This window comes from Doryrhamphus excisus, linkage group LG14 (genome assembly GCF_037039965.1).
Source record: "Doryrhamphus excisus strain RoL-2023G ecotype Guam linkage group LG14, RoL_Dexc_Guam_v1.1, whole genome shotgun sequence".
NCBI lineage: Eukaryota > Metazoa > Chordata > Actinopteri > Syngnathiformes > Syngnathidae > Doryrhamphus > Doryrhamphus excisus.
Genome location: NC_136370.1, coordinates 10,031,762 through 10,041,335, shown reverse-complemented (window position 1 = coordinate 10,041,335; position 9,574 = coordinate 10,031,762). Strand labels below are relative to the sequence as shown.

Here is a 9,574-nt window from a genome sequence, read left to right as displayed (position 1 = left end):
TTTACTATTCAGGTGTTGCTATTTTATTTTATATCCTTCATAAATTTCCACAGGAAAACCATGTCTTACAATAAAATATTGTATAAAATATATATTTTACTGTTGCCTTTTAAAAAGCCTATTTAATTTAATGTCATTAAAAATCATTTTTCTTCACGGATTAAAAAACATTAGTAAAAATAAATATTTTACAACACAAAATACAAACAAAAAGCCACAAGGACCATTTACAGAATTAATATTTAATAATAAAATTAAACATGTTGACTAAAACACTCATTTGTAAGGTAGGTAACATATATCAATCGTCATATTTATGGAGTAGTAACCTTAACGGTCACAATATCGTCCCTTTATAGTGTGAATGAGGTGTAAGATATTTGAATTTTGTTTTAGATTTGTAAATATGTAACATATTCAGTATCAAGAGTTTTTTTTTCACCAGTCTGATAAAGACAACATTCCTCTCATGAACTAAACATGTTTGGCACAAACAGCATATTTCACATAGTAATATGTCATATGAAATAACACTTGCTAGCAGAATATAATTTAATTCAAGCTGCTGTAGTTTTAATTCTTGTCTTGTCTTTGTGCTTGTCCTTACTTATGGCTGGATTTAAAACCAAACTCTACCAACTTGCTTGTGTGCAAAGTGTACATTTCCAGGTCAACATCACAAGCTTTTTCCCATAAATCCTACTAACAACATTCCCAGATGTGCACGCATTCAACCATGCACTGTTATTGCGCTCAGTTAGGCAAAGAGCCAGATCCTACTTGTGGAAGTTGCTAGGTGACAAATGGGCAGGGAAGCCTTGGAAACCAACAAGGGAGCAATAGGGCTGAAGGCATGCAGCACCAGTGCCACCTCCTGCAGGGGCAGCCACACTGCAGTCAGAGCTCGCCTCTGGAGAGAGACAATAACAGTGTCTGTGTAGTTCCGCTCATACTTATTGTTACAACTACATCTCATCAAGGTGATTATAGGTAATTAGTGTTGTAATATACCCAGGCCACTGTCGTCTCTTGTCTGTCAAGGGAACGTAAACCACTCCCATCAAAGCTCTTTTGAGAAAGGTCCCATCGGTCTGACGATCGTACTGTTCTAGGACCTGACTGCCGCCATCAGGGCCCACTGGGAGCACCAACCGCCCGCCAGGCTTCAGCTGCTCCAAGAGCTTTGCAACGGAAGAACAGGAAACAAACATGTTCTCTGCTTTAAATGGTAAATAGTGAGGTATTTGACTTAAATAGAAAGTGGTTTGATGGCGCTATCTGCAGGGAGAAAAAGACTGCTGCAGCTTTCCCACAAGTAAATTCACCAAAACATTTTCCAGTAGGAAGATGCTTTGACAAAATGCATTGTTGTGTAGGTAAAATGCCATATGTCTGTAATTGTTTATTTATGTATACAATTAACTTTAACATCCACAAATAGTAAGATTAAGTTATGCCTTTATTCGTCCCTCAGTGGGGAAATTTGTAAAGATCTACTAAGTAGCCAACTGGAAAAAAAATATATAAATATAAATAAATAAGTTAGCGGTTGAGCAGTTTCCTGAAATGGATATTGTGTATTTCATTTAAAATGCATACATACAGCTTTCGGAACAATAGCTGCAGCTGCACCAACGTGAATGGCATCATATGGAGCTCCCTCTGGGTATCCAAGCCTACCATCTCCCACTGTGGATACATACACACACATATTGCATGCATTGTTATTAATATTAAGACATTATTATGCATAATTTCAATACACAGGAGTGCTAACTTACCAACAAGTCGAACGCGTCCAGAGGAAATAAGTTCTGGGTCATCAGCTTGGACGTTTTTTATTGAACTTTGTACCAGTTCATCAATGTGTTCAACACCCACCACTCTGCCAGTCTTACCTGTCTGCACACAATAAAGGAAGGCAGCCAGTGAGTGACAGTCAGGACACTATGTGGCAATGTCACTTACCATCCGTGCAAAGCAGGCAGTGAGGTATCCGCTCCCTGAGCCCACATCCATAGCTGATGCCCCTTCAGTAAGTTTGTCACTCAACAACTCCAAAGCGTGGGCGTGCTGTCAGAACGAGATGAATAATGAGAAGACATTGAAAGAAATGTGCACTTAAACAACTTATCACAACTGCTTACCATGTGTGGTGCACTGATGGTGGCTCGAAAGCCTGCGATAGGAAACAAACTTTCACTTTCACAAGTATACAGTAAAGTGTTTGTAAAGAAAATCTAATTGTCAGACCTATGGACTGTGGAGAGTCTGCGTATGGATAATCTCTGGAATAGATTCCTCTGTCTGTGGCCAGCATGGCATCAAACACTCTGTCACTGTGAATCACGCCGTGATCTGAAGTAGCAAACAGATGATTTGACTATTGACATTTGATGGTGGTGTATTTGATAACTAAGATTAATGACAAAAACACTAACAAATGCATTACCCCTCAGTCTGGTTATGAGCTCTTGATGCGTTTTGCCACTGGACATCCAGGCCATGGTCCGGGACAGCAGCACCCCCATTGGGACCGCCACTACTACCAGACGCAACACAGCTCGCATCTCCTACACAGGATCTCCCAGCAGTGACATGACACACCTGGGGAACGGACACCCAAGGTACTGTAACTTCACACAAAAAGTCTGTTTCTATCTCTGAGAAAATCTCTTTTCAATCATCTCAAACAACAACAGATAAATCAACAGTAATCCTATTTTTTTCAAACTACGCATTATTAATTTAAATAACCCTGGAGCGTTTGTTTACCTGAGCTGCGACGGACAAGGGACAATTTACTTCCGGATTGGTAAGTCGTTAGCCAATCTGCTGCAGAGCTCTTAACCGGAAGTCACAATGAGCCAATCATTGACAAACATATTTGACCGACATATTAAATATCCAATCATTAGTCACATAACACGGAAGTGCGCTGTTTACTGAAGCAAGTAGATCATGGAGAACGTAAGCAAGTGAGGCTGATGCTGTTTTAGTAAAACATAATATAAGCAGAGAAAAGCAGTCGACCTATTCAGTGTTCCCAAACAGGTAAGTCCCTTATTAGTTATCAGTGGTCGAGTTCAAATGCTTGGGTTGATGTAATACTGTATCTAATGTTCCATCTGCAAATGGCGATACATTAATACAGTTTAGCTGAGCCATTTGTCTTGTTTTATATTTCTATATTTATATTACAAAATAAAGATAGCTGATACTGACGTATGTTCACGTCCCAGTTTGCAACAGAATGATTGACGACTTCGAGAAACAGGAAGTTCGCACCAGCGGGGAGCTGTGGTCCCAAATATGTGGTCCCAGTCAGCCGGAGATCCAGACTGAGACCTTCTCAGACCACAACACTGAATTTCAAGACTCCTTCCAGCCAGAAGAACCAGTACGAGCACAGGTTAATGGCCAGTCTAATGGAACCAGCCACACCAATACCAGTACTAAATGGGAGCCCATGGAAGACTCTGAGACTTACATTGCCAGTTTAGGTTTGCACGTTTTATGACCAAATGCCATTTTGTCACATATTTTTAAGAGATGTCATTACAATGATTTGTTTTTTACTTCAGAGAACCGACTAAAGAAGCTTAAGGGTCAGTCCAGTGACGTCACCTCCAGGGACATGCTACGCTCCTTGTCTCAAGCCAAGAAGGAATGCTGGGATAGATTCCTGCACGATGCACAGACCTCTGAGCTCTTCCAAAGCAGTGACATGGATGAGAGGTATGATGGAATAATATTGTTGTAGTACCCTGGACTGATTGGGTGAAAATCAAAAGTTAATAAATCAATAAACAGCTAATTTAATAGTGAAGAAGCCACAAAAGCCAAAGAAAAAGCATATTCACAGATTGAATTATCTCCCTTTTTGCATCCCATTCGTGATTTTCAAAACATGTAATGTGACAAACCTTTATTTTTTGTTCTTCCGTCGCAGCGCCCTTGAACACTTCAAGAGGTGGTTGGTTCCAGACAAGGTGGCCATCAGTGCAGAGGAGCTGGAGTTTCTACTGAGACCGTCTCAGACGAAGGAGCACGGCCAAGTGGACCAGCAGCAACAACAAGAGGAGCAGGAGAAGGGGGAGGAGCATCACCATGATGAAGATGACCCTCAGAGCCCTGAGAAATAAGACTGAAATGCAACACTAACAAAACAAACAATATGGTGTTATGTTACTTTTCATGTCTGTGCTATTCAACCTTTTTTTTAACACCATAGGAGTTGTTGCTGTATAACATCACATTTCCACTACCATGCCGTCAATCATCTCCCTGTAAGTCACGTTGTAAAAAAAAAAAAAAAAAAAAAAAAAGATTCAAAGGAGCATCAGCGTTGTGTCATGTGACAAACGCTTTAGCACTTTCTGCGGCAGCTGTGACATTTGATGCATGTTGCACTTGTATGCCAAAGCCGCGGTGGGCTTAAATGTCAGCGGCAGTCAAACACCGTTGGCGACGCATGTAAAATGATGGGGAAAATATGCTCTACAGTACAGTGAATAAAATTGGATTCATTTGTGTCTGCTATTTGTGACTGGATCATGTTTGATGTGTTTCTGCTTCATCCAAGAGAGGAGAAACACTTTTAAATGACAAAACTGTAATTTGGGCTGACTTTTTACAAACCTGTAGGCTTCTTGGGCTAAAGCTGTGTGGACAAAAGCTGATCGGTCAACTTTAGCTAAGTTAACTAAACAAATTTTGATACTTTATATCATATACTTTATCATTAATTAGCACAATATAAACAGTGATTAAGCTATATTAATGTTTTTTGTGGTAATTCTCAGCTAAATTATTGGCCTTACTGAAAATTGACAACACAATTAAGTTATAGGGTAAACAAAAGAGGGTGATACAGTATGTGTACTTTTTGGCTACAGGGCCCCCTTGTGGACAAGTGTGTACACTCACCACAAACATTAATTTTGTTATATATTATATGTGAAATTAAATTCAATGATTTGACAGAAAACTATCAGTAAATGTAATATATCTGTTATAGTTTTCTTAATAGTGAGATGCTAGAATGAAGACCTTTTGACTAGGGAGCCCCTTGTGGACAACAACAGATTTTATACCTGGCAACCTCTCTTGAGCATAAAACCATAAAAATTCAATTTACTTCAATCACACAGGCTTGATTGCACTTGGTGGCCCAACCAGTCATTAGGTTTAGGTGGGCAATCTTTTTTTTTGCTCTCTTAATAATAAAAAGTTTTGTGTTCGACTAATCTTTAAAACTGTTTGTTGACCTGAAACGCTGAAGTGTGACAAACGTGCAATAAATAAATAAATAATAATTATACTCAGGACTCACACACACACACACACACATCAAACTCATATATTATTTATTACAATTAAATATTTTTCTTATATTACAGAGGTCCATTGGAATCAATACAAATAAACTGTCCTGTGATTAATATTTCCAAGATACTTCCGAAATGCCATGCAGAGAATATGAACATAAGCTCACACCAGAAAAACCAACATTTAGGTATAACATTCTTCTACACCTATACAGGAATGATATTCAGTTCATGTTTCCATACCTTTTTTTTGGTGCAATTCAACATCAGACCAGTGTCATCTGACTCAAATGAAAGAAAGGCATTTGGAAGTAAAAAATAAAAAATAAACAACTCACATTTCTCATCCTGGAAAAACACTTGGAATATGCTTTTTTTTTTTCTTCTTTTTTTTAAAATATGGGCTTACAGGAACAGGCACAGAGGACCGATTAAGACATCTAGTATCACATGTTGATTAATGAGAGGAGCTGAGTGACTTCTAAGGCCATACTGCACATATTGTACTGTACTGTAAGAACACCCAGTGGGACTTTTCATTGATTGTTGAGCAGTTGAACCTCTGAACTGCTGTTCATGGGGATTTACATCATCATCTACCAGTGTGCATTCATATCAATCAGTCAGAGCGGACCACAAAGCAAAGTGTTCTCACTAGAATTTAGTACTATTTTTCCTGCTAAAGTAGTGTCCAAATGTGCAAAAAAAAAGCAAATCAATGCACTCAATAATAAAATAAGTGGATATGGTGCAAACATTTTGTGCACAGGATGCTATATTTTGCTACAAAAACACAAATTTTCGGTCATTTCATATTGTTTAACAATTACAAATATTGTTTTACTAAACAAATGCAGGTTAATGATATGATTTTTAAAGATAACCTCTGCCAATTACCACCCAAAACTTAGTTTAGTATGAAAGAACATTTCCCTTATCGTGCAATAATAATAATAATAAACATGTTTGTTCTTCTCTATTAAATTCTAAAAAAACAAAGTTTAAAACCATAAATACTTTTTAAAAGTAAAATAAATAACATCTGTTTTATATTGATACTATCCAATAAAGCGCATCTCCCATCAAATTTTTGCTACAACCCAAGAAAAGCCAAACCAATATTTCTACAAGACACCTTGGACACGTTTGCTTTGCAGTTCGACTAAATTCTTGTGAGAACTGGCTTAAGCCTTACTAATTTTGCAGCTGTCCAATACAGAACATATTTCTCCACTTTTTTCTATTTCTTTCTGTTAATCCTACAACAACAACAAAATATTTATAGAAATAAATAACATCTGCTTAGCAATTATATATTTGAGGGGAATTTGTGCTCACTTTTATGTCGATGTTTGTTTTGTGTCCACTAGGGAAGATTTAAAAGAAACTCTCATTCTTTTGTAATTTGAATAATAAAAAGGTGCACCAAGCCAACCAATAGGCTAATATTTCTGCAGAAAAACAAAAATATTTTTATAGCCATGTGTCATTTCTTAATTGCATGTTAAATGTGTTTAATTCTCAAGCTCTTCTTTGTCCAGTCAATGAATGTGCATGTTTTAGATGTTAACATGTTAAGTTCAGGCCTTCAAACATCACATGAAGGAGACGTGTGTGTGTATGTGAAATCTAAAGCATCATCTAAAGCCTCATAAAGCCAACACATTTCCATATAAATGTCTGGGAATGTTCTCTAAGGCAGCAAGCTGAAGGGCACAAATCATTGTCTGTAGTATAAAGTGAGGAGGCAAAGCTGAGAAGAAGGAGAGTGAAGAACTGGCCAAACTAGTTCAAACTGCATCTTGCCCAAAAGCAAATATGTGATGAAACCTGCTGGGAGGACTCACCACACCGTCTACTAAGCTCTTACCAGTCACACAAATACTAATATTGCAAATGTAACGCATCGCACAGTGCAGCTACAACGGGAGACGACTCTCTCTAGTCTAAAAATCTTTCTCTTGAAAATAAATTATAGATTTTCTCCATACAGAAATAAATACATGATCTTCTCTTCAAAGATAGAGGAATGAATCATTATCATCATCATCATCTACAGGCTACCACCGAATACATTATCGATTCACTCACAGCGTGCCAGCGGTTAAGGAAACAAGAATATGGCCGACTAACTAACGCCATCTGCAGTCCACGGAAATACAACGCAAATATACAGTCGGCCATGACATCGCTACAGGATACAATATAGTCCCCATTTTCAGTAACGCCGCTTCTTTTTCACATTGCAAACTAACTCAATTGGACTTTTGAGTGCGTGAACGGTGGGAAAATCTCCTCTAAGGTCACGTTAAAATGTGACATTTTTCACCGTTCACAAACAAACAATGAAGCTACTATCACGTGACAATGTAGGAAAATTACCGTACTGCCTCCAATAGAGGACCATCCCCTTTTGCGATACATACTTCAGAAAACAATATTTATTATTTTAAATACATGTGAAATCTCATGTCATTTATCATATTAGCATCATAGCATCTGTGCCACAGCAGGAGTCTACTGTAGTTGCATCTCATCAGGTCACTGGGATGTGTGTGTGTGTGTGTGTGTGTGCGAGAGTGACAGGAAGAAAAGCTCTGATTCGCTACCACCTATAGATTTGTATGTATAAATCTCTCTCATACAGTAAACCCTTGTTTATTACGATCGATTGAGTGAATTTCTGCGAAGTAGGATTCCTTATTTAGAAATGAAATATTTTTGTAGTTAGAGCATAGAAAACCTGTTCACAAAAATACCTTCATATTTTAACATTAGAGCCCTCTACACATTAAATAACACCCCCTGTCGTCGCCTTTACCCCTGTATGACCCGATCTAATGAGACATGAAAAGAGTTAATAAGCCAAGCGGGTGTACAGGAAGTGATGTTGGGGATTCAGAGTTCAGTATCCTGTGTTTTTATTGGGGATTGGTGTGCCTGTGAGATAATTCACACCTGCAATAAAAGCCTGTTGTTCTGGTGATCAAGTCCGGTGTTTATGTGTCTCACTGATTACAGTAACATTACCGACACATAGATACCAGTGTCTCTAAATGCCACATTTTTATATTATATTTAATTTTGCCATTTTTTTGCTTGAAAATGCGCAGTTTAGGCAAAAAATATGCACAAATTACTTCAATATGCATATTTCTTGGTTAAACATCATGGTTAATTGAAAATCGAACCATGAAGTGCAGAGGGACAACTGTATAAGATGAAAATACAGTCTAATATTGATGATTTTTATTGCATCTGATTTAATTACATTTATTTTAACTTATTTCAATATAATTTAATATGATGAGGTCATTTATTGAAATATGTATCTCTGCTTGGTTGACAGATGTGTCCATCAAACAAGTCTTGCTAAAAATATAAATTGACATTTTGTGGCACTTATATTGTGTTTTTTTTTGTAACTATTCAAGCTATTTTGCTTGTTGACGCTTGGGTCGACATATCGTTCCATGTGTCTAAGACCTGTAGGAGAATGTTCAACGACGACGATGCTCAGTGGCAACAACGGAAAGTCATGTAGGATTCAACTCAGGTAAATGTGTCAGACTTTTTACGCTTACTTCATAAGTGTGTGTCAGTGTGAAAACAACACAATCTCGCAATCCTTCATTCCAAAACATCCCGTCTCTCCTTCAGCAGGATCGGCGCTAATTAAAGCCGAGGCGGATGAATCAGGCGTAACCTTATCTAACGTCTCTGGTACTAGCTCGCTGGATGTGTTGTTCTGTCGTCATCCTCGGACGCTACTGCAGGTTCTTGAGGAGGCGTCCATAGCGGAAGTCGTAGACATGTCGACAGAAAAACACCAGCTCTGGATCGACATCGTCGGGAACGCAGCGGTGGCTGGGTGTAGCGTGACCAACAATGGGCGGCACCAGAAGAGAGGCAGCGCTGTCGGGTACGCCCTCCCCTCGGCGTTTTACCAAGGCACAAAATCTGAAATAGTCGCATTGTTTTTGTTTTTTTTTCCCCACAATGTTGCCCTCCTAACCCTAAACGCACAGGTATACATTTGGAATGTATGTATGTAAATAGAGAGGCATTTAGCTGCATTTACATTGTGTGTGAATGGAAAGAAATATGGTAACATGTCAGTGAATGGATGTACAGTTTACTTTGGTTAACATCCATTAACGGTAGCCATGTCATTCGGTTAACATAAAATTTTGCCTTGGCTTGCGCTGTTGCAGTTTCACATTTTCTATATTAAATCTTTATTG

The 9,574-nt window shown here is 38.2% G+C and overlaps 3 protein-coding genes across 5 annotated transcripts in view; 1 reads left to right on the top strand and 2 right to left on the bottom strand.

Annotated features, from left to right (window-relative positions):
* Positions 1-227: 227 nt before the first annotated feature.
* pcmtl (l-isoaspartyl protein carboxyl methyltransferase, like) lies at positions 228-2,837 on the bottom strand. 2 transcript variants are annotated; one of them, XM_058090239.2, is made up of 9 exons: positions 2,776-2,837; positions 2,453-2,607; positions 2,254-2,358; positions 2,148-2,179; positions 1,969-2,073; positions 1,782-1,902; positions 1,604-1,689; positions 1,012-1,181; positions 228-910 (listed from the first exon to the last, which is right to left on the bottom strand). In XM_058090239.2, the coding sequence occupies exons 2-9, from the start codon at positions 2,568-2,570 to the stop codon at positions 898-900; spliced, it is 750 nt and encodes a 249-aa protein (XP_057946222.2). In that variant the 5' UTR covers positions 2,571-2,607; positions 2,776-2,837; the 3' UTR covers positions 228-897. The 2 variants fall into 2 exon arrangements, with proteins under 2 accessions (XP_057946222.2, XP_057946221.2); XM_058090238.2 differs by lacking the exon at positions 2,776-2,837 and having other exon boundaries at positions 2,453-2,702.
* A 91-nt stretch (positions 2,838-2,928) lies between these two features.
* On the top strand, positions 2,929-4,525 carry ccdc32 (coiled-coil domain containing 32). Its single transcript, XM_058090241.2, has 4 exons — positions 2,929-3,054; positions 3,243-3,503; positions 3,585-3,738; positions 3,953-4,525. Exons 2-4 carry the CDS (start codon positions 3,254-3,256, stop codon positions 4,143-4,145), a joined length of 597 nt encoding a protein of 198 aa, XP_057946224.2. The 5' UTR covers positions 2,929-3,054; positions 3,243-3,253; the 3' UTR covers positions 4,146-4,525.
* An 829-nt stretch (positions 4,526-5,354) lies between these two features.
* The window catches only part of bahd1 (bromo adjacent homology domain containing 1), a 40,239-nt gene continuing 36,019 nt past the window's right edge, over positions 5,355-9,574 (bottom strand). For both annotated transcript variants that reach the window (XM_058090235.2, XM_058090236.2), the window contains exon 7: positions 5,355-9,290. In XM_058090235.2, the coding sequence (XP_057946218.2) occupies positions 9,098-9,290 (193 nt within the window). In that variant the 3' untranslated portion in view covers positions 5,355-9,097. The remainder of the gene's footprint in view (positions 9,291-9,574) is intronic.